Source organism: Rousettus aegyptiacus, unplaced genomic scaffold (genome assembly GCF_014176215.1).
Source record: "Rousettus aegyptiacus isolate mRouAeg1 unplaced genomic scaffold, mRouAeg1.p scaffold_m13_p_13, whole genome shotgun sequence".
NCBI classification, from domain to species: domain Eukaryota; kingdom Metazoa; phylum Chordata; class Mammalia; order Chiroptera; family Pteropodidae; genus Rousettus; species Rousettus aegyptiacus.
In genome coordinates, this window is record NW_023416288.1 from 50,740,491 (window position 1) to 50,766,348 (window position 25,858).

General features: G+C 49.4%; 1 protein-coding gene and 1 pseudogene across 4 annotated transcripts in view; both read right to left on the reverse strand.

Moving 5' to 3' along the window:
• Positions 1-25,858, reverse strand: part of CNTNAP2 (contactin associated protein 2) — a 1,484,598-nt gene that overhangs the window by 141,215 nt on the left and 1,317,525 nt on the right. For 3 of the 4 annotated variants that reach the window (XM_036231126.1, XM_036231129.1, XM_036231128.1), the window contains one exon: positions 10,799-10,969. The exons of the other annotated variant lie outside the window; for it this stretch is intronic. In XM_036231126.1, coding sequence (XP_036087019.1) covers positions 10,799-10,969 — 171 coding nt within the window. The remainder of the gene's footprint in view (positions 1-10,798; positions 10,970-25,858) is intronic. 4 annotated transcript variants of the gene reach the window in all.
• LOC118610839 lies at positions 12,387-12,505 on the reverse strand (annotated as a pseudogene).

The window sequence follows — 25,858 nt, forward strand, 5'->3', positions numbered from 1 at the left end:
TTGGGGTGGGGGCTCACCACCTCAGACAGACCAACAGTGTGATGGAGGGTGAAGTTTCCAGCCCTGGAGTGGCTGGAAACAGGTCAGCCGTGTAGGCTTTCGACCATTCCTGTGTGGTGGGCTGAATGAAGGCTGAACCCTGGGGCTCGCAGAGGCTCCTGGTTCGCAGACCCCCACATGTACTGTCCCAGTCAATCTGGGGCATTGCTGTGTCCGTGACTCCACAGGACGAAGGTGCCGGGAAGGTTGGCCCTCAGTACTCTTCCTGGACTCTGCCTTCTGTGTTCCTTCTCTGGTCTGATTCTAACCTGTGTTCTTTCCCTGTAATACCTGTCACCATAAATACATGAGTGCAGCAGTCTTTGGTAGGTTCTATGAGTCTTTCTAGAGAATTACTGCACCTGAGGCTGGTTTTGGGGACCCCTAAGCTTGTGGGTGTCAGAAGTGTGTGCAATCTTGGGCAGGCTGTGGTCTAAGTTTACAGATGGTCAAATTCTCTGCAAAAATAAAAACGACAACTTAGAACGATGGGGTTGAATCCAGCAATGTCAAGACTGAAAGACTTCCTGGACTGGAATCCAACTTCCAAGCCCACCTTCGCCTCCTGGATAAGGAAGTTGAGTTCGTGAGATGCCAATATCCAGTTATCACTAACCTTAGAGCTTCTGCTTTTCCTACCGTACCGTATTGCCTTTCATATTATGCAGCAAATAAATAACAACCTGTTTTCTTTGATGGTAGTTTAGGTTTGTGAATACAGACGTTTTTAGAGCCAAATATGCATATTCACACCTAAAAAGTCAGTGTTAAACACATCTGAAAATGAACACTGGCATGGAAAATGTATTTGAAGTCTTCTGGAAATTCTTCAAGGAAATGCCTGGAGCGTAAGAATCAATGTTATGAACACACTTTAAAACCCCTGGTATCCTGATAACCTTGAGTATGAGAAATATTTCTCTTTATGTATTTTGGCCTTTAAGTTTCTTATAATGGTTAAAAACTAACTTCGCAAACAAAGGCATCCACAGAGGAGAGGAAGCAAAAGGGTGTCACTGTTGGCCATACAAAAACAGAGCTGTCTTTAAAATGCAAAACCTTCCTAAATTTAGTTTTCTCCATGTTTTTCGTCATCTTCTGAGAATAACTTCTTGAATATTAATGGACCTCTATGATTTAAAAAGGAAAACGGCGAAAACCTTCCCAACATGACGCGTGGCTTGGAGCAGCGTCTGTCTCCCACACGGGACGCGTCGTCAGCCTCTCGATGCCTGACGTGTGGAACCGGTGGAGCCTCGCGTGCTGGGCAGAGGACGCCCGGGGGAGGAGATGGGAGCCCCAGACGGCGACTGTGAGGACAGGGCGTCTGTGGTAGGAGACGTTTAGCGGGGACGCCGGCGGATTCTCCCGAGAGGCGGAGGAGAACGCGCCGAGGAGGAAAGGAGCCTCGAGGAAGCGTTTCTCTTGACCGCGGGCAGTTTGTGTGGAGAAATGAGACACATTCAGGGAAGGAAATGTGTTTTTGTGGAGAATTAGGGGTAACGAGGGCTTGATTTCAGGTGAGGTCAGAGAGAGCAGGCTCTCTGGGACACACGGCTTTGGAGAGTTCAAAAAGAATGGACTGTAGGATTTGGGCTCCAAAGGAGGTCATAAAATTGAATGCCGGAACGGCGTAAATTGGGAGAAAAAGCCAACAGGTGTTAACGTGGACCAAGCTGAAGTTCATAAGGAGATGACATATCCGTAAATTAATTAAGCCTAATTTCTAAATGACTGAGCACGGGCTGGCTATGCTCACGAGGGCACTGATGGGGAGGAAAAGCCACGAACAAGGCCTTAGCAGGAAAGGACAGGGTTTTGGACGGAGCGGGCCTGCCGGTGAGAACTGTGAGTCTGTCAGAAGGAAGACAGACCAGGAGACATGGCCTCCGGGCCGCCACGGCTGAGCGCCAGCCCCGCCTGCCGGGCAGACAGCAGGCACTTTTCTCTCTCTCTGTTCTGCAGCAAACTGCTTCCTATCTGGCATATCTTTTCTATGCCACCTGGGTATGACTTCACACTAGATCTAATTTTTAAAAAGTGCCAAACTAAGGTTCCATGTTCTACACGCTATGGACAAAGAAGAGAAAGAGAGATTTATTCTGCTTCCCGTGACAGCACCACAGGCATTCCCACTACAGGGTATTTGCGACTCTGGGCAAACCCTGGAGAAAACGTGAATCTGTGCTGCCAGGAAAACAGAGATTTTAAGTGGGAAAGCAGAGAGATGTGAGAGAATAGAAGAATCACTCTCCACACGATGTGCTTTCTTGAGGCGAGGAAGACTTCTAGCAACGTTCCCTTTTCCTCGGAATCGTTACAAGAGATGCATAACTGATTTAAATTTTTATGACTTTTCTCTAGCTACAATTACTTAAATTTACTCATTATCTTCTATGTAGTAGGAACGTTAGAAGTAAGGAATCTTAGGTTGACTATGACAAATCTTGGCTCTCAGAGCCCCAGAGTTGCAATGTCTGGGGGTAAATGCCTGGTTACCATGCAGAAGAGTTAACAGGCCCTGAGCTCATATGTTCCCACCATGGAAAAATCACTGCACAGAGTCTCACGGCTGCGCCAACCAACTTCTATATGAACAAAGCGCTTCTCTAAATGGATAGTATTTAATAATAATAATGATAATTCGCCATAAAGCACTCTTCCTTTTCCTTAATTTCTGATACCAGCTGAAAATACAACTCTCCTGATATATTGCACAAGGAAATGTTTTGTCTCCTACAAACTGCACCTATAAAACGACTAAGAATCTGTCTTTTTTAAGGGCCAGTTTTTGCAAAGTTCAAGCAACCATGTTTACTTTTATTTACGATTTGCTGAGCTAACGGAGCTCGGTTTCCCTTCGGAATAGCTCCTTTGAGAGAAGAGTTGCGGGAGGTTTGAGCCACTTGCCGGCCTCTGCCTCAGGTTGGTCTGACGCACCCTCAGTAAGGAGCGGCGCTGGGGACAGAGGGACCCATCAGGAGCCGCGTCCTGCTGGGCGCGCCTTGCGTGGCCGTCCCAGGCTAGGTCTTCCTATTCGTCGTGTGCGCCTGCCCTGCTGTTCGGTGCCGAGGTGCATGATGGAGCCTTACAGAGCAGCAGCACGCCGCCTAGTTAAAGTGTGCAGTTTGCGACTGTGTGGTAGGACGGTCTGAGAATGAGTAACGGGAAGCCAGCAGATCGGAATGTGTGACGATCTGTCCTTTACCAGTTAAGCCCAACGGTGAGGGACAGCTGCTTAAATGGAACACTCGTCAACTGAGACGCTGTGTTTCCTGGTCATTTTTAACACATGCTCCCGTTTCTTGACATAATAATGTAATTATCATCTCCGGATATTGACATGCTCAGATGTGGGAGGCTCATGAGGAATAAGACAAACTCCTGAAGACCTTAGCTAAACATCCGACTACCTCCCCCAAATTTTTTTTGTGTTATATCCTGCAGATTGTATAACATAAACAAGAGCTTCTTTGTTTTGTTTCGAAAATATGAAATTACGATTTTTCCAAACTACACGTGCTCTCTTGAAAATTCTGATATAGTCTCCGCCCTCAGCCGAAAAAAAAATCACTGTTGTGCTGTTTTTAAAAAGGTGACATAGAAATGTGTTTCTAAAATACTGTTAAACAAGTGCATTACAAACAGTATGTGCCATGTAATCTCATTTTTGTAAAAAATTTTATATGTTCATAGAAAAATATTTGGAAATCTGCATAAAAAAGAGTAGTATTAAATATATTAGAATATGAGATGATAGCTGATTTTTCGCTTATTCTTTTTGCCTCTCTGGATTTTTAAATCATTCAAAATAAATAATATTGTATAATTTTAAAGGTTATAATCTGATAATTTTCACTTCTTTTGCAAAGGTTGGTGACATTTTAAGCAACTGTTCTATAATTTTAACAAGTGTTTAATCACAGGGGTCAATCAAAATGCAACAACTGGGATTTTATTAAAATACAGAAAATAAGAGGGAGTTTTAAACAATTGGAACATTCCTTACATCTTTTCTGCTTTTAAGATAACTGAGAAGATTTAAAAGAGAGAGAGAGAGAGTGTGGTCAAACTTTACCATAAAACAATTTTGAACAAGATGTCAATCTTCTCCCCTATTAAAAGCGGCTGAAACTGGGAGCGTGCTATCGTTCGGAGTGAAATCCTCGCAGGTCTGAAGTGCCAGCATGCTCGGGGCCTGAGCTGCCGCGCCCGCGAATCGGGATGCGAGGCGGGCGGAGCGCGGTGTGACCACCACGCCTGGCAGATGCACGTGGTCCTTCCTGCTCACTGGCTCTGGCTGCGCGTCCCTAGAAGGACCCTGCAGAATGCTAACTGTCAGCCACGCTTCAGGAGGAGCCACTTGTCATTCTCGTCTGTTCTCGTCAGAGGAATCAAATTCAGAGAGGCAGAAAACCAAATCTGATCATTTTAACACTATCCGCAAAGGAAAGTAAAACGAGTAGTTCTCTAAGGGCCCTTAAGTCCAGTTAGCTTTCTTTTGTCAAACTCTTAGCACAGAGACGTGGGCGGGTCATCACTTTATCGAAAAGCATCTTTTAAGTGGTCCCTGGGCTTCTGCTATCTTCTTCTCAATTCCTCAAATGCTCCATGATCTCCCTCCTCTACTTGCTTCGGCCTCTGCTGTTTATGCTCTAGAAAAATGCCTTTATCTCACTTATTTGCCTCCAGGCAAATCGAACGTCTCATCTTCTGGAAATCTGTCTTTAGGCAAGGTTGAAGCTTACTGTTTCTCGTTGCCATAGCACCTGCGGCAGCGACTGCTGCCTTTCCCTGAGAAGTTTATTTTCTTCTTCCGTAGTTACCTCTGAGAAGCTGCCAGGCACCCCGGAGCTGCGTTTCCCAGAACCCTGGCATCTGGGTGGATCTGTGTGTCTAGTAACCACCAATGGAAAGGGAACCAAAGGAGCGTGTGCCACCTCTGAGGCCGAGAGGAGGGAGTGGGTCTCCCCACCCCCCACTGGCGTCCCCCAACCGCACTGAAACGCCGCGGGTCTCAGAGACTCTGCGGCCACAACATGAAAGGAGCCCTGACCTCGGAGGGCTGTGGGAGGAAGGACATGCACGTCTGACTGCCACACGGTCACTGACACCTGGGGCTGTACTTGTCACTGCAGCCGAACTTATTCCTGAACGAGAATATTTCGTATTCCTAAATCTTTTATGACCTTATCACGTTTTCCTCAAATATTTATAAAATTTAAAAAAATTACCCAAAGGACCTTCTCCATCAGACCACTGGAATTTTCAAGGGATGAGTTGCATTGTAATAGCGTTATTATTCTAGCTTTAAAACCCAAGCTCTGTATCAGAACATTATAATACTCAGAAAATATGTAGGTTGTGATATCTTTGAACAAATTAGAGGAACTCTGTAATTCATAGAACTATGAAATTTGAGAGCAAAGAGACGTGGCTGGGAGCCATACGGGCGCCTTTAGACCAGTGAGGGTCTGAGCTGCCTCCTGCTCTAACCACCAAACTGAGGTCCCAAAGGACGGAGGGGCAGGGCTGTGCCTGGAATATCTGGAAAGGCAAACAAAAAGTTCCCTATCGAGAAGTTTATCAGGGCCAAGCCTGGCATCCAAAAATCTGAGAAGAAATGCTCTTTGCTCTTCAACATCTCTGTCCTGCACTGAATGGTCTCCGGAAGCCAGAACCCAGACCTCGGGCTCGCACGGGCAGCTCCACTTTTCAGCTACACTTAAAAAGCAAATGAACAACCAAGCTGCTTAACACTAGCTATGGAACATGAGTATCATTACAGTGTCATGTCTATAGGAAAATACATTCCCAGTTTCGAATAACTGGCCCAGAAACTCCCATAATACAGTTCCTTTGGTAAATCAGGAAGTATCTAAACTAGATAATAAAATAAAAAGGTAAATATGTGAATATTACAGAGACAGAAGTCGCCTTTTCCTAGAGTACTGAAGAACAGATTTCACCTGTGGCCCTAGTGCTATATTAGATTTCACGTTAAACTTTTACGTTTCTCGTCTCCTCAAAGTTCCTGTCTTGGTTGCTATTAAAAATTGTCTTGTAACTTGAGCAAGATACATGTTTAAAAAGATAACTCCTTAGTTCCTCATTTTAAAAACTGTTTTTATAAGACTTCTAGTTGATGTCCAGTTGGACAATGTTTCGTCGCATGGCTTTAATTTAGGTGCTTGTCTGATGACATGTACAAACCTAGCACTGTTGTACTCACAGTTGCCTGGCCCTTTGTGACATTCCTGGTTTTGAGCTGTTTCAAGTGGTCTTCCCTAGTCACTCACTATATTTAGATGAAACTCTGCTCTCTGAATTATTGTATCTCTTCTTCGTTTTTAACCATCTTTGAACTAACTGGTCCCAAGTGTCATCCTTAGCTGAATCAATTCTCCAGCACTATTAGTGAAAAGCAATAACTTGTCACTCTTCTTGAAGTATTTATTTTCATAAAAAATATTGAGCCTTCGGACACACTGTTAGCTTCCAGAGTGGCCGACGTATGGTCTCTAACCTTTCTGTAATTCCACATCTATATATTTCTACCGTTCTCACTAATCCCTGTGTTTATTACTGAGTGACAATAGCGCACTTTCTCCCACCGCTGTTTTGGATAAGAATGTACGAATTCAGGCTTCTTTAGTCTCTTCTCTGAGTTCATCCATTGTCTTCTAGCTGCCCGTCGGCAGGCTGATTCTAGTAGTTGGTCTTTTTGACACTTTAACATGCCATCATTTTGAAGGGAAAAATTTTGTGGCCTCGTACGCATAATAAATAATGCAGAAAACATCAGATCCAGAGAAGATGTGATAGAAGAAAAACTCCATCAGAAAAAATAACTCTGGGAAAGGTTAGCATTTCTTCATGGTGATGACATACAACATGTACTGTGTTCAGACAGTATATGAAGACACTCTTTAATGAAGATGCCTATTATTTTCCAGGTAATGCACCTAATTAATTGTCTTGTGGATATTTTGTTCTAGAAAAATGAAAGACTTCTGTCTTATTGATGTTTTATATTTTAAATCAAGACGCAGTAACAAAACCTTCTGTGTGGGCGGGACTTCAGGCGGGGGCGTCTTCTTCTAAGGGGGCTCTGGAGTGTGGAGAAGAAAGGCGGGACCGCAGCGCTGTGGAGAGAGGTAACTGTCTGCCCAGCATCAGAGGAACTTCCCAGCTCCTTCTAGAGGTTTCCAAACCAGCAGACATGTGCAGATCATCTAAGGTACCTTGGGCAATTTTTCCTATCAGGAGGACATCCTACCCTTACAGCCTATCTTTATGGTCCCTACGTCACATACTCAAATAACTATCTCTTCAGTAAGACCGGCGAAGAAATCCAGGCAAATTCAATCTGGCCTTGTTATTTACCAATTATTTGTAGATCCTTTAACACTTAGTAAAAGGCAGATGACTAATATATTAAATAGCTCTAATATAGTACACGTTTCATTTTTAATTTATATCTCTGAACTTTTTCGGTCCGTAACTGACATTGAAAAGTTTAAATCAGAAGCTGGGGGAAATTTTTAAAAATTTTCTTAAAAATCACAATAGTGTTGCTATTTGGGTTTTTAAATTGCACATACGCACGTTGTCATTCCCAGCCGCAGCGGGAATGCATAAAGCCGGCATGCCCCGCTCCCCGTCCCCGCCCACACCTCACCCGCACCCCCGCGGACTCCGGCCCCGCGCCCGCCTGCACCCCCGCGGACGCCGGCTCGCCTTCTGACAACCCCGTCTGCGTGTTGACCCCGACGCCCTTATTTTGGTGAGCTCTGCGTTTAGCAGCAGCGACACTCTCTTCTTGTTCTTGAAATTCCTTCATTGGATCCCTGGGGTGCCGCGGCCTTCCTAGGTCCCCGTCCGTCTCCTGTGAGCTAGTTTTCCTCCTCCTCTCCCTCAGATGTGGTCTTCATTCCTGGACGTCTGGCTCTGGGCGACCTCGGCAATGCTGGAGGCACGAAGCGCCTATTTCCTGATCATTCTCTAGGTGATGACGACTCTCAGGCTCTCAGGTTGTATTTCTAGCTCAGACCTCTCGGTTGGCTGCCGCCCGCTAGGTGTGTCTACTTGGACAGACACTCCTGTGTCCTGCAGACGTTCACAATCACAGTATCCACAGTGCAGTCCTCATCTTGCCCGTGGACGCCGTACTCCTCAGTGACAGGCGCCACCACAAGTCACCAGGTGTCCACCTCCACTCCACTCGCACGACCGCCCGTCAGAATCGGCAGACTCTGTCCCTTACGTGCCTCTCGTATCCATGACCCTTCCCTCCTTCCAGCCACTCTGCCTCTAACGCAGGCCGCCCATGCGTCTTGTTTGGCTTTCCATCTTTTTCTAGTGGGCGCAGGTCTGATCGTGTCAGGCCCCGGCTACCGAAGTTTCTGGGCACAGCGAAGCCGACTCTGCCCCCCGGCAGCGAGCATGCCGATGCCCTGGCCGCCGCCTGCCCTCCGAGCTCGCTGCTGCTCAGCACACCGGGCCCCCTGCTGCGGCGGCTCCCTCTCGAGGCCTCGGGTCCAGTCCCCAGCCTTCGCTCCCTGGTGTCCTCCTGCAGAGTCTCTCCTTTCCTGATCCCTGTTCCTCCTCCACCTTCTTCACCTTACTGGCTCCTGCTCATTCATCAAGATTTAACTGAAGCACTACATCCCCGGGAATCACTCCTGTCGCCCCATCGGGTTTATCATCCTGCTCCCCCCCCACCCCGGGCTCTTAGCCATTTCGTGCAGCGTTTCTGGGAGGCTGGGGTCGAACGCCAGCTCCGCCTTCTCCCGGCTGCGTCGTCTTGGCCGGGCACCTCACCTGCCCTGGGCTTCGGTTTCCTTATTTGTAAACTAGAGATGGTAACGGTTGTGCCCACGTCAAAGGGTGGTCAGGAGAGTAAGTGAGACGATGTATGAGAAGTCTCGGGAGCAGTGTCTGCGACAGACGCGGGGATTCTGAATTAAGCCGAGCTACTTTCGCTGTTGCCGTACCTACTGATTTACTGTCTACTTTCCAAAACAAACAGAAAGACCTTTGAGGGAAAGGGAGCAGGCAGATCCGACTATGTTCCCCCGGCACTGAGCACGGCGCCCAGGACATGTGATAGGTACTCACTAAATACCGGCTGAGTGAATGGATAAACACAGACAGTGAGTGAGTGAGCGAAAGGCTTAAAGTTTTACCTGAAAGTATGCTAATGAGTAAGACTGCTCTAATTTTATCATGTGTTTTTCTCTAGCATGTTAATGTGAGTGGTATCTCATTAACTTACGTGTAACTGACTCACTGTTCTTACATTCGAGAACCTTCCAGTTCTGACGAAAGGGCACGATGCGGTTAATTAACAGAAATGCTATTCTGGAAACCGATGTGTAGACATGAGCTGTGACAAAAGTCCCGTGAGACTCATGCGGAGAGACAACATTTGCATTCCTATCAGAAAGCCTAATGAGTTAAAGGGAGCTCGGAAAGAAGGGAGCACGGAAAGAAGGGAGCACGGAAAGAAGGCAGCTCTCGTAAGTCTGACCTGAGAAACCATCGCCCTGAGCCCGTGTTGGGCAGCCAGACTGTGGCTGTGACGACGGGTCTGCCGAGCGACTCGCCGGCGTCAGCGAGAAACGGGCCTGGACGGCCCTTCGTCTCCACCCGCGGCCCTCGGGCCTGGCCGGGAAGGGCGTGACCGCAGCGCGGTGACAGTGGGGCACCGGCGGGCCTCAGGCCCGGCCACGTCCCCCCCACGTCCTTCTCTTGTTTACTTTGAAGTTTTTCTCAAATACAGACGCCTGCCCTCCCCCTCCCCTACCCCAGTTTTGTGGGGGACGCGGGGGCGCTGACCGCCTTCCCCTCCTGCCTGTGTCTGTGGTCTAGCTGACTCTGTTCGTCTGAGCAGCCAGCAGAGTGTGGCGTTTGCACACGTGCTCCGAACGTGCAAGTCTGTAAACGGTAAATTCCCGCAGCTGAACGCGAGGCCCCGGAGAAAAGGGCCCTTGCGCCTCTTGGATGCAGAGAACTCCTGTCTTCCACGTGTGGCATCCCAGAGACCACGTGACCTCATGAGCACGGGCCCCGGGGATGCAAGGCGAGTGGAGCCGAGCGAGGCAGCCTCTGCTCTTGCCCTGATCCTGCCAGTTTCTGTAACCGCGGCTGGACATGCCAGAACGCACACCGTTAGCGGGAAGCGGACGTGGCGTCTCTCCTGGGAAGCTGGACACCAGGTTTCCTCGCGTTACTCAACACCTCTGCCCACACTGCTTCCCCGACTCATACGGACGCTAACGGTCACTACTCCCATTTGCCTTTGTTATTCTCCCCACTCTCTGGCGCCTTATTCCCGACCACGTCACACGATCCCGTCCTCTGTCTACTCTTGACCCTGCCTCCTTGGGAAATACACACACGCGCACGCACGCGCGAAGAAGCTTCGAGCGCGTGGGGAGGGTGGGCCCGGGAGGGTGGGCCCCGCTCGTCACCGTCCTTCCCACTCTCTACCACCTTCATCTCAACGCCCGCCCGTCTCTCGGTTTGCTAGGCACCTGCTTCTCTCCACACGTGCCTGCTTCCTGCCTGCTTCCTCGTGAGCCATCCAAGGACAGGGACCCAGAGCCTTCCTAAGTCTGTGTCTTCGCCTTTGGCCCCGCCCTAGAGCAAAGGGAACCACGAAGGTGTGACCCAACGAAGCCGCACGGCCAGGGCCGGGACCGGCCTGCAGTGACGAGGGCGGCTCGGCACAGCCCGACGACGGCCCGATACTCACACTTCAGCTCGAGCTTGATGAAGTCCGTGTTCCCCAGGTTTTCCAGGAACACGCCCCGCGGGACCAGCGTTTTGAAGTAGAACGAGATGTCGGCACTGGTCTCCCCCCGGAACGTGGAGAAGTGCAGGTAGGACGCCGGGTTGGGGAAGGACGCGGCGTTCCAGTAGCTCCCTGTGGGAAAGACAGCGGGCAGGTCACGCGCGGCCGCCGTGCGGCAGGAGACGCCCGCCCCCCGAGTCGGGCGCGTGTCCACTGAGAACGGCCCTTGTTTCCCCCAACCCCCCTCAAACCTGTCCGACTTTCCAAAAGTTCTAGGTGTGTATGCATACAAGACATTTTATTAAGGACCGGTCACTGGGGTTCCTGCCCAGAGTGTCCCGGAGGGGCTCTAGGCACAGCAGGAAAAATGGAGAGACGGTCCGAGCCGGCGCTCGCGCCCTGGCGGCTTCGGCTGGTGTGCGAAGCGCCGGGGCCGGACCCGGGGGCCGGACAAGAGCAGGGCCTTCGGCGTCCTGCTCTTGCCTCTCATCCGCCTCTGCCTGGGAATAACCGCTCGGCGGCCATTTAGAAGCGGGGTGCCACAGGAATGCGACCGGGGAGCAGGGAAGGCCTGCGGAAGGGAGGGGCCGAGAGAAAGCGGGATGACCAGGCCCGGCCGGTCCCTTCCCCGCCCCTCCTGCTCCAAACCCCCAAAGGCGAGCTGCTGTGCGAGGAGCGCCGCCTCTTCCGCCCCTTCATGCTGCTCGTCCCTGGGACTCAGGGGACTCTGACCTTTGGGGTGCTTTGGGGGGTGGGCAGTGCTGAGCTCTCAATCAGAGTGCAACCCCGAGCTCATGAAGAAGACACGATTGTGCCCGCCCCCCTCCTCATGCACTGCTGACAGCAGCCAGTGTCCCCAGGAGAAAAGCAGTTCGCAGGACGAAATAACAGACGCCCAACTGATGACGCACGATCCTTTCGAACAGATGGACCAAGTTTAACACGGGACCAGGAGCTGACTCTCGGCTTCCTCTCCAGGGGGGAGATTTCTTTCTCATGGGCTCACTTCTGAGTGTTTATGATCACCGCTGTGGACTAAGGTGCGTGGGCACACTTTAAAACAGCTACTAAAGCCTTTGTCTTTAATGCTAAGCCTGTGTTAAAGTCACCAGGTTTGGCTAAAGATGGAGTCGCCTATGCTAACTTAGCCCACTGTCAGCAAAGCAAAGCTCAGCACTATGTCTCTGTGCTACGACCCCCGACCTCCCGCCCAAGCTCCAGTCAGCAAAGGTGGGCCTGGGTCAGCCGGGCGACTCTCGCCTGCTCAGCATGAGTTGCGGGACCCAGCTCTGAGCCTCCCTTTCTTCCATCTACAGGAAGTAACCCTGCTCCAGCCGACCAGCAAACACCGGGGACGTCCCTGCTCCTGCTCCTTACGCTGCGAAGTCTCCCGCACTCTGCAGGTCCTCAGAGCTCCCTTCTCCCCCTAGGCTGGATGCTGCCCGACTCGTGATGGCCAGATGAAGCCTACTGCATCGGCAAACTATCTGGGGAAAATTTTCTTTTAATACCTAAAATATATGGCTTTTTAAAAATTACTTATTATTTACACCTACAGCACCTGGTCTTCCTAGGTGGTCTCCCATCTAAGTACTAACCAGGCCCGACCCTGCTTAGCTTCCGAGAGCAGATGGGATCGGGCTTGTTCAGGGTGGCGTGGTCGTACACCATGGACTGTGGCTCCACTGGGGTGCGAACCCAGGACCTTCTGTGTGTAAAGCAGACGTGCTCACCGCTACACTATGGAACCATATCCTAGTTTTTTTTTTTTTTTAATAAGTGATTTTCACTATCCATTTACTTCAAAGAACACAACTAATTAACTAAATTCAGTCTATTAGTTTCTATATACTGTATTATTTCCTTTTACTCAAATTATGCACATATGTAATACTGAGGTCAACCACGATCCTCAGACGAAACTTGTGTTGGGACTGCTGTGCTTAAGCCATGATTTTGAATTAAACACAGAATACTGCTATGTTTTGAGAAATTAAAATACTCCCTTACGTTCTGAGGGACGTGTAGGATAAGCGACATCTGGGTAAGCGAACAGCAATACCTTACCAGTAAGTCAGTGCAAACGATGTTTGTAAATCTCTCCCTTAAGGTGGAAACAGTGGTCATGTCTAAAAGCCTCTGTCCAGTTTTAAGCTATGTATTATATGGCGATGTGGTTTTCAGTAGAGGAAACACAGACTAGTCTTCTCTTGGGAAGAAGGATATTACATGATACTGGTTAACAACATCGGAAAGGAAAGAATCTGAGCCATTTAAGTCGTTCTCATCTGAGCACTGAATCCTCTCTCTGCCTCAAATCTGGCTTAACGTACCGTGGGCGGAGCCCAGGCTCACCTTTCCCACTGGCCCAAAACGCAGGTCCCCTGAGGTGAAACCTGAATCCGACTAGAGGCTGCAACCCTCTCAGCCGTCAGGCTAGTGGCAACGAAGCCAAGACCGCGGGGCCGGCAGGATGCAGGTCACCCCAGCGGGCCCTTCGCCAGCCTAGGAGCCGGCAAGCGTCAAGGTCCCCGGCCACACTTCAGCCTAAGCAGAGCAGTTCTGTCTCTTCAGACTGTATCCCCAGGACACAAGCATAACGAACATTTTAGAGTCAGTTCAAGTGCATTCTTATTTTCTGACGTGGTGATGTATTAACTGAAGGACAGTTGTCCAAAACGATTCTAGAAAAAGGAAAGCTAAAAGTAAAACACGTCGGTATTTATTTGAGGTCCAATGCTAGTTATTCAGACAGAACTATCCCCAGGGAGGGGAAGGGCAGTTTAATCACTTATTCCAGTTTGACGAAAAGTCCCTACAGACCCCAATCCCATTTGTTCTGGTTCCACGCTCACTAAGCAACTTCGAACTAATTTGGTCTCTTGAACGGGCACATTCACGGGGAAATTGCGTCTTGTACGAATGGTGGTGGCCAGTGGTCCTCCTGGAAATGTCTGGGTTATCACATAATCTCTTTGGAGTTGTCACTTGGTGGCTGTCCCAAATCTCCTGATGAATTTGCTAAGTTTTATCACATCCTTGACCGGCTACCGTGAGGACCCTGGTGGGGTCGGAGTTGAGGTGTCCGCTGAGGGCATGCTGAGCGCTAGCCATTGGGGCATGAGGAGAGAAGAGACATTCTAGTCACGTTTATTTTAAACGCTTCATTCTCTAAAACGTCGGCTTTGGCGATACCTTGTGGTGTGAACAACATGCGCGTGCAGGGGGACGTGTCCGGGGTTTGTAAGCGAGCGTGCTTACTGGGGTGTGGGCTGCAAGGTGCTGGTGAGCAGGGTACGCACCCTGAGGAGCTTCTGTGAGGCCTGTTCTGAGGAGCTCGGGGCTCAGTCTTTGGGATTTTCGGTTTTGACAACACAACATGCGTGCTCTTTCCAGGGCTCCTTGCGTGTCACAACGCAAGGGACTTTTCAGATTATTATTGTTTGTTTCTATTGCTCCCGACTGACTGTGCGAGCTCTTTGCGAGCTGGGAGCAAACCATTTCCTCTCTGTAACCTCTGGCCCCAGGACATGAGTAAGTGCTCGACAAAGAATTATTAAATCGGTGGGTAAGTGAACAGCTACCTCTCTTAATTATATTCGGTTCCACTTCATGTGCAAAGTCTTCATGGAACGACATCTGCTTTCCAGTAACCCGAGTATTAGATACTAAATACATACACATAAAAGCATTAGCAGCTACTGATGACGGGACTCTGCTTCCACGACCGCACCACCTCTGTCCTTATCCACGACTAACTTCTACGAGCCCCTCCGGACCTCACGGGACAACGCCGAGCGCTCGCGGGACTGACCGCGCCGCAGCCTGAAGGCTATCGAAACAGCTGTGATTTGTACTCACTGTCAAGGTCGGCGCCGCGGAGGGTACAGAGACGTTAGATGAGACTATCCAGCTGGAGATAAGAGATTCACCGTACGGCAAAGGCTGGTGATGGGGCAGGCGGCGGGGGCGGCCAGCACGGACGGGCGGAAGGGGGCGAGGTTGGAAACCGAGAGGAAGAGTGTGAAGCAGAACAGAAACAAACACCTGGGACTGGACGGCCAGTCGGCAGTGACAGAAAGACGAGGCAGGCAGGAGAGGCCAGCGGCCCAGCCGAGGGCAGGGGTGACAGTGGTAACAGGCTGTGGTGAGGTTGAGGGCTCTACACGCTTCTTAAACGCGCTCTGGGCACGGCCTGGGCTCGTCTCCTGCGGCAAGAGGAACCGGGGGGAGGGGGTGCCCCCATCCAGTGCCGGAGAGCGGGGCCGGGGCAGCAAGCCAGGCACCGAGGACATTCCCCATCGCGTCAAACCTCCGTGGATCATGAGAAAATGGGGTATCATCTATTCACCCCAACCCTATAGTGGCCATTTACTTTAATCTCGCCGATGATCATTGGGATGAGATTATGACTTCCGAGTTTCTAAGGATATTTTCTAACAGGCAGCAATTATCAGCCTAATTTTAATTTCTAACAAAGTATTACATGCACATAGCTTTAAAGTCAAGTGGTATCAGGACTATAGTAAGCACAATTCCCTGCTCCACCTTTCCCCTAACCAAAGCCAACTTTTTTTCTTTGTGACAACTCCTTCTACTCGTCTTTTATTCATAGCCCTCTATTTCTAAAACACACTTGTGTAGATATTTAATTTATGCGCCTCAGATGTTCTCCGTTGACGTTCTCCACGCGAGATGAGGACTGAGCGTTTTACAAGCCCATCTCCCTGTTCCCTTTCTCCGTGTTCTCCCCACAGCGCCAGATTTCGGGTTCTGCTGAAACTCAACATACTCTAACCCCGGCACCTCCCGGAGTTCCGCGCTTTGCTGCTCACCGGCCGGCCAACGGTCTGGGCTTACGGACTTTGCTGCAGGTTCATAAGGAGCAAATGAGCGTGAGCTACGCTGAAGTCCCTCTGGGATGGAGGGGGCGGGGCAGGCACGGCGGCATCGGGCTGCTCTGGCCGGTCTGTCTGTCGCCTGGCGAAGCTGCCCCGTGCTGGCCCACGCACAGGCTCCGCGAACAGGCAGTCTGGCTCTGCGGCCCTCACCCCCGGGGCGACTGCGCACCGATTCCCTGACTGCCCCAACTCGCGGCTTCCTCATCTGTGCGAGGGAACGGCAACGGAAACGCTTTCGCAGGGTGCTGGGAGGGACGGGAGAGGGCCCGTGAAACGCGTGCGGCAGAGCCCCGAGCACAGGACAGACTGTGGCAGAGTTCGACACGTTACCAATCACCCCTAAACCGACGACTCCGCGATCGTGCGCGGTCACTCCCCACGGGCTTGGCCAAGGAGGGGAGGACGAAGCGGGCGCAGCGAGTCGACAAGCCCTGGGGCTTCTCGGAGCCCGATTTTCCACTGGGCGAGTCTTTCGGGGGGCTCAGCGAGCCAGGGCAGGCAGAGGGAGAGCTCGCCTCACCGTCTCGACGTCTTCAGCCGCTGGCTCTTCTCAGACTCACGCCAGGCCTGCCCCTTTGTCCCGCGTGCCTTTCTCACGCCCCTGCTCCCTGTTCGCTGGCTTTCGGAGCGTGTGCTCCCTGTTTCTTTATCTTCTTAATGACTTAGAACATTTTTTTTTTTTTTCCCATTCAGGACACACAAATGGGCATTAGCTTTGAGCCCTGGTAATGTGACATGCAGTTTTGTAGAGTGGCCATTAAATAAAAATCTGATCAAAAGAACGGCGATTGAGCATCTAAGAAAGCAGAGCTACCCAAACGCGATAAATAACTGCATTTGTACTTCCTTAGACGGGAGACAGGTCATTAGGAACAGGTGAGGAGGCAGGGAGCGGCTGGGCGAGCTGGCGTTCGGCTGACACGGGGAAGGCAGCGTGCGGGGCTGGTGAGCTGGTGTGGTCTGGGCGCCAGGGGGCTTCTCCACCCTCCCGCGGATTCGGCAATGTCCTCGGAGTCACGAATGGCCCACTACCTACGGGGACTGCACTGAGAGGCGTCTATAGCTTGTGCTCTAAGTGGCAAGTGCTTTCTCAAGTAAACACCAGCCGAGGAGACTAATTACTCTGAAAATTGTTAGTGCCCCAAAGGTTAGAAATTTGAATGTCCTTTGTGTTATGCAATGTGCCTTTTGTTGTTTACTATGGCTAGGTGCTATTTACAACCATAAACCAGATGGCTTCATTTGCATGCAGATTCGAGTCTATTTGTAGAGGTGTCCTTACCTAAGAAAAAGTTGCTTCCCTAATTAAACTGCTTTGCACATTCAGGGAAGGGAAAAGCAGCCTGGTTCAGCTCCCAGACTCATTTTATAGGGCACGCTAAACCCAGAGCCGGAGAGCTGCGCGTTAAACTGCAGCGCTCGAGTTAGCTGCTCTCCCTGCAGCGCCCCGCCTCCTCCGGTAAACCTTTCCACTGCACCACTCCAAGGGGGACGTTAGAAACGTGTGGGAGGAGGCATCTATAACTTCTCCATCTTGGGTCTCTCTGTGACGTGGCTCCTTTGGGGTCCTTCAGAGAAAAAGAACACGATGGCGAAACCCCAAAGCTTATGATGCTCAGGGTGCTTCCTATGCTGCTGTGAGTTGATCAATAAGCAGATTATGGGGGATGTGATAAAACTGGCTTGTTCCTCATTAGTCACAGAAACTCATATGTCGAATCTGTCAATGGTGCACTTAAACACAGTGGTACCTAAGAGGAAATTTTATTTCATTTTGAGTGTTTGAAACAGTTGTGCGTACTCAGATACTTGGAGGCAGGGAACAGGTCTAACTTTTCTTGTCAAATTCTTCAGGGTCTCCACATAAGATCCCTAAATTTCATTGAACTGTCCTTATCGGGGCTGTTAGTCATGTCTAATTTACACTAGTCGTCCTAAGGATACTGGGATTCAAAGTGAAAAGTGAATAACCGGAAGCAGAGACATGAGTAACTAGGTGCTACTGGAAACATTCCCTTTTCCTATTCTTCACTCAAATTTCTGTCTTGAGTAAGCTCCCAACATTTCCGTGTGACTGATTCCAAAGAGGAAGGGGTAAACCTGAGCCTCTCACATCCGGCGAGTAAAGGACGGGAGGACGGTCTGATTTAGCAGAAATAAAACTTTGTTGCATCCGAAGAAGTAGAACAAATTTATACCCACTACATGCGGGTTGAAATAAAAAAATATTTAACAAGTAGTGTACTATACAGAAGTGGCCACGGGAGGGGTGACTCTGGGGACTCCCCAACTTTTAAAAGCTCATGTGTCCATTCCCGGGGATAAATCTGCTTTTCTTTCATCTCCTGAGCCATTTCACCCTCTTTCATGACTTCAAGCAACAACCGTAGGTCAATGATTCCCAAACTAACGCATGTGGTTAGATCTTCACTATGAGCTTACGATTCAGAGATGCATTTCTTACTGGATAGTTTCACCATCAGCTACAAGTGCCCCAAACGTTAAATGACTGAAAGTGGGTATACATATATTTTCCCAAATCAACTCTACCTGTAGTATTCTCCACACTGGAGCTGGTCCCACTTTGCCACACAAGCCAGAAACGTGGGAGTCAATTCTCAGTATCCAAACCATCCAAGGGCAGACGAGCACACCTCCGAAACGTGTCCGCTCCTCCCCACCCTTCCCACCGCCAGGGCCACGGCCAGCCTCTCCTGCCCGGGTGCCACGCTAACCGCTGATCCTGCTCTCTCGTTTACCGTAAATCCGGGCTTTACAAAGCCGACAGAGAAATCCATTTAAGATGCACGACCGATCATTTCGCCGTCCTGAGGAAACCCCCCGGCGGTTCCAAACGCCCGCGCGGCCCATCAGCCGCCCTTGCCCAGCCGCGGGGCCCTCGGCCTGCACTCGGGCCGTCGCGACGGTTCCCAGGGCCGCCAGCCCGTGGGTGTCACCTTTGCCTTTCCTGTGTCTCCTGCTGGTATCTGGTTCCTCTTATCTTTTTCTCTCCATACAACTCTAATTAGTGGTCTAATGCCATTGAAGTCCCCATTTTATCGTCTGCCCCGCTGTAACGAAGAACGGTCGAGGCCCCCAAGTGTAAGAGGGTGCACTGCATTTGGCCACGCTCAGCCGCTGTGCAGGGGGGGACCCTGCAGCGTGAGGCTCGGCGCTGTGCGGGGTGGGGGTGGGGGAGGCTCTGCAGAGCCGGATGCTGCAGCGTGAGGCGGGCCTCGTGCATTAGTGGACTACGACCCCCCAGAGCCCCACTTCCATAGAAAAACAAATTTTATATCAAATCCATTAGGTGAGTAAAGTGCGGAAAAAAGCCGCCCATTTCGGCAGAATGGTGGATGTGAAAATTGGAAGCTGCTTTTCACGGCCGAGTAATGGATTGATATGATCCATACAATTATGTTACACAAATCAAAGTTTCCTTTCTGTGCCCTTTTCATTATAGGAAATAAAAAGAGTCACACGTCCTGGTCACAGATACTGTCGTTTTCCTCCTGAAATGGCCACGGTCCCCACGCTCTGAGGGCTGGGATCAGTAAAGCAGCAGAACCTCCCACAGCGCGAAGGGGAGACCAGCAAACAGACCGAGCTTTTAAAACCTGCTCCTTTATTTGTAAATTAGGAAAACAGTTCCTTTGTCAACAGGGTCGTTGTAATGACATAAAGCAACATTATAAATACCAAAGAACTATAAAAAGGCAAAAAAAAAAATTCTTTATGCCTATACTGATTAATAATAATAGAAAAACAATGGAATTCTTCATCTGTAGGGCGGAGATAGTTGGCTTGGATTCATATGTAATGTGCCGGAATTTCTTAAGAACTTGTAAATACTCGAGACGAAAGGAACTCCGTCGGAAGAAGGCCCGAAATAAATTTCCACCCAGCAGCCAGGTGAAGACAGACCCTGATATGAGAACACACGGTGCGTCCACGCTGAAGGTGTTCGGACCTTCGGGGTAAAGGGCACAGTGAGGACGTGACCCCGTTTCGCAACGCGAGGTCTTCGCTGTTGTTTCTGTGCTGTCCGGCGGGCTCACAGGCACGGAGCTGTCTGTGGTCATCGTCACCGAGGACTCTGAGCTGGGGCCCGGGCTGAGACCACTGGCCCGAGATGCGTAGGACGAGGAGGACTTTCATAACTCCGTGTCGCATAATTAAAATGAACAAGAAGGTGAGTGCGATGGCACCCGGAAGTTCACTTTAGAACAGCTTTAATTTCAAAGAAATCTAGGAGTTTGTATCGGGCCCGGACAGACCTCTTCAGGGCGACCGGCGGCTGATGCGCCCGGGGAGGGCACAGCACGTGCCCGGGGAGGCGCTGCCGAGGCGGCTCTGCGGGGCTGACGGGGTCGCGGACGGGCCGCGGCGACCCCGAGGGGCGGGACCTCGGCCCACATTTACTGACCATAACGTGCAAAAATACGCGTCTGGACAACGACACACTGAGTGGGTGGTTGCCGTGAACTCAGTCTGACGCACCACTTCACGACTGGACTGACATTTCCACTTCGCAATCTCAAGCTTGGAAACAGGGGTTTCGGTGTCCCAGGCTTGCCATCCAGGTTTTTGGGAGCAGTGGGAAGACTGCTCGCCTGGAAACGAGCTGTTTGGGAATCTCGATATTTTAAAAGTGAGTTTAGATTATAACAAGAAGCAGAAGTTAAAAGTTTTAACTGCCACAGCACGGCATGGTAGGCTATGTTAATTTGAATGGAGTAGAGGTGGCCTGATCAGGATTTTGGGGGCAATTACCTCCAGCAGTCGGGCAGCTGCCCAGAGCTCAGTGGCTTTGGAAGGTGTTGCGTTCAGACCTTTCCTCAGCCTAGGGGCTTGGGAGGAAGAACAGGGCTTTACAATTCAGATCTCAAGATGTATAAACAAAGCACCGAATGGGTTCTGATGGAACTAATCTCACATTTTAGCTCTGCAAAACTTTATGGGAAGTTTATGGGGATTTATTGCTTCAAGAACAGAAGGACATTTACCTACAGATGCAGGGAAATAAATTTCAAGAACATTTAGTATTGGAGAATGTTCGCTTTAGTGCTGGTTTCAATCCACTTGACTTTCTCCTTAATCTTCCACCCTCCACCACGAGTTGACCACACACACACACACACACACACACACACACACACACTTTGGTGCTTGAATAGTTTATAAAAGTTTAAAAAGTTTCCAATAGCAAAAATAAATAAATAAATAAAAGGAAACAATCACAATATATAAATCTATTACAGTATGTTAAAAAATAGCGTACAATGTGACATGAATAGTAAACTAGACCTATGCAAACTGTCAATTCTATATTGTAGGAGGCGAGCAATTTTCAGAATAAAATGCATATTATAGCTTCATTTTGTTAAAAAGTGTATGTGCCTGATATGTGTGTGTGTGTGTGTGTGTGTGTGTGTGTGTGTGAGAGAATATATACACATACACACAATACGCACATATACACACCGTGACCTGGCGGGGGAGGGAGGGAGAGAGGGAAGAGAGGAAGGAAGGCGGAGCAGGGAAGACGGCCCTCGCGGGCTGGAGGAAGCGGGTTTCGGCCAGAGCCTGGGATGAGCTGAGCGTGGGCAGCAGGTGACAGGGAGGCCTGGGGCATGGAGCGAGGTGAAAGAGAACTTAAAAGTGCCGTGTGCTGGGAATCAATGACGTTCGCTATTCCTTGTGAGCTACAATTAAAGGTTAGATTCCCCCCATTCTTTTGGTTATTGGGCTGTATTTTTGAAAAGAATGTTCACACTGGCACTATGGAGATGGGATCGAAGGAGGCCTCAGCTTTCGTGTTTGGATTCTAGGTCTCTGGGCCTCACCCCAAACCCAGACTGCAGCCACAGTGGGGAAAAAGGGGCGTTACCCCTGATCCTGAGAAAGATAAGGTTCCTGAGGCCATACTATTCACATACTATTCACTGGTCATAAGCAAACTTTACTTCATCAATCAATACTTATTCCATTAAGATTCTAGACTTCATAGAGTTATTAATACTTATCAACAGTTAGTAGTTAATAGTTACTAATAGTAGCTAAAGTCTATCGAACCATGTTCCAAGCAATGTTTCAATACAGGCATTATCCCTGCTAACTTTCACAACACCTCCTGAAGTGCTAGTATCTTCTCCATTTTTCATATGAGGAAACTGAGGCACAGAAAGTTTGAGTTTCACTTTGAACCTCGGTCTCAGGGCTTCAATAGCAGTGCTCTTTCCACAGAAAAGGTGATCACTTATTTACTTTTTTAATAAAGCATTTCTTTCCCACCATGAGGTTTTACACGGGGCTCTCCTGGTGCTTGAAGGGAGCCTGCAGGTGCTACCATATTGTCTTCAGATTCCACCTGAAGGAGGGTCAGAGGATGTTCTTCTGTAAGGTCAGGCAGCCGAGGGAGAGGACGACGTTTGGCCTCAGACCTCGGCCGAGACCCTCCTCCGCAGCGGCCAGTCCCCGCCTTCGAGGACGACAGCACACAGGGGCTCCCGGCTTCGTCTCTGCCCGACACCGCCCAGCTCCACTCTCTCCGGCTCATTTAGGCTCCAGCAGCTGCGGCCACACAACCTTCTTTTTGTTCCTTGAAATACCAAGCTTGTTTCAACCTCGGGAGCTGTTTCTTCTGCCTAAAAGGCTTCCCACAGACCTCAGCAGGACTGGCATCTTCTCACCGTTCAGAAGCCAGTCACCTCCTCAGAGCCATGCCGCCTTCTCAAAGTAATGGAAAATGTAACCTACACTCATTCGCAGTCATTCCCCGTTGATTTCATTTTTATAGCATGTATCGCTATCTAAAATAACCATTTACACGTAAGTTTACTTTTTTGTATCCTGTCTTTCTTGAACTAGGCACAAGGTCCGTGCATGCACTTCCTTTGCCTGCTTTGTCCTTCGATGTGATTCTGGTACCTAGACCTCACTTGGCGCATAGTAGGTGCTCAATGAATGAATGAATGAGACCTACCACCTTGGGTCCACCAGTTTGGGAGCTATGGGTTACGTAGTCTAACAGCCAAGGAAGGCTCGCAAAGATCAGTCTCTGCGTGGAGACGGAGCTGCCCCTTGACGAAAACAAGCCTTGTTATTCCATCAGGGATGTGATGTGCTCAGTACTATTTGCTGAAGTTACTTAGAAAGAGTAGCATAAAAACGATCTCATCTGACAAAGCACTGAAGATACTATTATTAATGCTCTATTCCAAAGTCTCTGCTCTGCCTTGCGGAAGTCTTCGTGATGCTTTTTTACATGACTCTGAGCTGAGGTTAGCGACACACCTTCCGGCTGCACGGGGGTAGACGGGCAGCACCCAGGTGGAGGCTCGTGTGGAAGGGGCCAGTTGCTCTACATCGGCTGGGATGGTGCAGCTTTCTAATGTCCAACAGTCATAATGAAGTTGTTCGAAAACGTGCAATGGCTGCTTAACCCCCGGGTTAGATGCTGTGTGAAGGGTCCAAATTTCTTATACGAATTGACGTTTGTGCTGAAATATTTCACAATGACACTGAGGATGCTTACCAACTGCTCTCCTGGACCTACTTCCTGGAGCATGGATTTGGCTGGGAGAGGCATTCGCTAGGTCTGCCACCTCCAAGCAGCTTTATATCCAAGGAAGGCTGGGCGCTGGGCCACATTCATCCAATAACTCTGCCCAGGCTCCGAGTCTCTCCTCTTCTCTCAGGCTGGCTAATGGTTATTTTATTCCTGTTAAGGGCTGTTAGGATATTGATCTTTCCCAATAGGGAAGCTCTTTTACTCACTGGCTGAGGTTTGTGCTCCCATGCTTAATGAAAGTAAGTCCTTCAGAGTTTTGCTTGCTTTCACAGACCCTTGTAGACGTGATCACTCATTTGAGAGACCTTGGTAATGTAAGAAGGCGATATTTTGGTTTTGATGTCCTTTTGTCTCTTGGAACCCTGGTCTCCAAGTTGTGTCTCTAGCTTCACCTTCACCGATCCTGCTATAGGTATTCATCAACCAAGCCTTCATAATGTGGTGGCTGGTAATGGCGTAATTATCATTTACCCCTGTTTTTAAAAAAATTATTTTAATAAGGAACTCCTGAAGATTGAAATGCCTTTAAGATCAAAACTAATTAATCTCTGATGATATGATTTCAAGAAACAACACAAGGTAGAGATAAATATTTCAATATTCATGGTCTATATTTTATATCTAGTAGTTGCCTTTCAGCCATGATCCGTTTTGTTGCCAAGCCCCGCCCCCCCTCCCCAACCCCCTGCCAAATGTTCAGCTTAAAAATCTTGACGAATGAGAGGACAATGTCGGAATAACACGGTGGAACATAAACAATTCTAATTTCTCCACCAACGAGAATCAAGTAATAATTTCCAAAGTTTCCATGTGAGAATGAATTTGGACACTGACATGTGTAAGTAGGGAAAAAAGGGTCAGTTTTTACGCTTGAGAAAAATGAAGTATATGTTGGGACGTGCGCAGTGAAAATCACAGCGTGAACCCAACTCTCCACACTCCAAGGAAAAGGGTTAAACTGTTTCATGACTTTCCCTTTTAACACTAAACTTCAAAATATCTTTCTTTGAAGAAAATATACTTGCTCTAGTTCACATGCTTGAAAAACTGTGAAGCATTCCACTGTGTATTAATCAAAACTCAGAGCAGGAAGGGAGAAAATTTCCGCAGAAATATCTGGAGGATGAGAGGCCAGGCCTGATTAGTTTCCACCAAGCATCACAATCCTGTTAGGGATTATTTCCCATGAGTAGATAGCTGTACTCCCTTCGGATTATTTTCCCCCAGGTGGTGCTCTCTTTGCCTGTTTCTTTCACCGCCAGCAGCTCACAAGCTTCGGCATGCACTAGAATAGTCTGCAGGGCTTGCTTGAAATGCAGCTCTCTGAACCGTGACCCCCAGCTATCGGAATCACTCAGCCCTGGGCAGATATCTACCCTTTTAATGAGCGCCTCGGCGGCTTCTGGAAACTCCAGAAGTTTTGGAATCATGCTTCTGGAGTAACTCTCCGATCATGTATTATAGCAGGCTAAGTTTGTACTTCGTGGAAGGTACACATGACTTTTATTCTTGTTATTGGTGAAGCGTCACACTGAGGACACAAGGACAGTCTGTCAAGAAATCCTAATTCCCTGCTGCTTGGGTTTCGGTGAGCAGAAATAGCTTGGAAGCCACACGGACACAGAGAGGAGGTCCATCATCTCTGCATCATCTGATGCAGAAGGACTTTGCCTCCTTCACTAGAGAGAGCTTGACAGTGAGAGCCAAACTTGGCTTCTCTAAGGGTCTCTGGGAGAAATGGAACATGGGGATCAGCCCACGATCCAGCCGGGAGGAAGTTCAGACGCTTGGCCGGGAGCCTTTGTTCTTGACTTCTGTGCTTGTTGGCTCAGGCTCGCAGCTTTCAGAACAGTTTCCTCTGGTCCTCTCCCCTTCACTTTACTCTTGTCCTGTTCATTGGTTCTACTGCCTCTGAGCATCCCCTAAATATGTGTTCCCCAGGGTGCCACTCATGCCCCTCTGCTCTTCTCCACACAGGCTGCCTCTCTGTGTGATCCCCACTCTCTTCCCACTGATGACCAGCATCCACGCCTCCAGCACAGACCTCTAATCAGAGTTAAGTGCCAAAGTCCCAGCAGGACATGTCTACCTTTTCAGATTTTCTGCCAGAAGCTTCGAAAGAGCAAGCATAAAACCAAACTCATTGCCCTCACCCCAAGGTTGGCTCCTTGTGGTCTTTATCTTAAGGCTGTCACTGTTCAGGAAGTAACTCCATGTTAGGAAGCTTCGGACTCTGTTCTGAGCCATAATTTCTATGCCCATGCAAAACCAGAGGCCAAATTCTGTCAATTTTACCTCCAAAACGTCTCTCGAGTTGTCCCCTGTTCCCTTTTCCCGTCGCTCCTGTCTCCGGGGCTCTAATGCTTCTTCCCGCCTCCCAAGTTCCGCTCTGCAGAGCCAACGGCTCAGCCTTCTGCACAGACTTAACTGGCAGCACGTGCCACACACCTTGCCGGCAGATCCTACCCTCTCTCTCTGTAATGACAGTTTACTTTCTTCTTAGTCTGAGTTAAAAAAATGTTATTATTTGTAGAGACAATGATGATA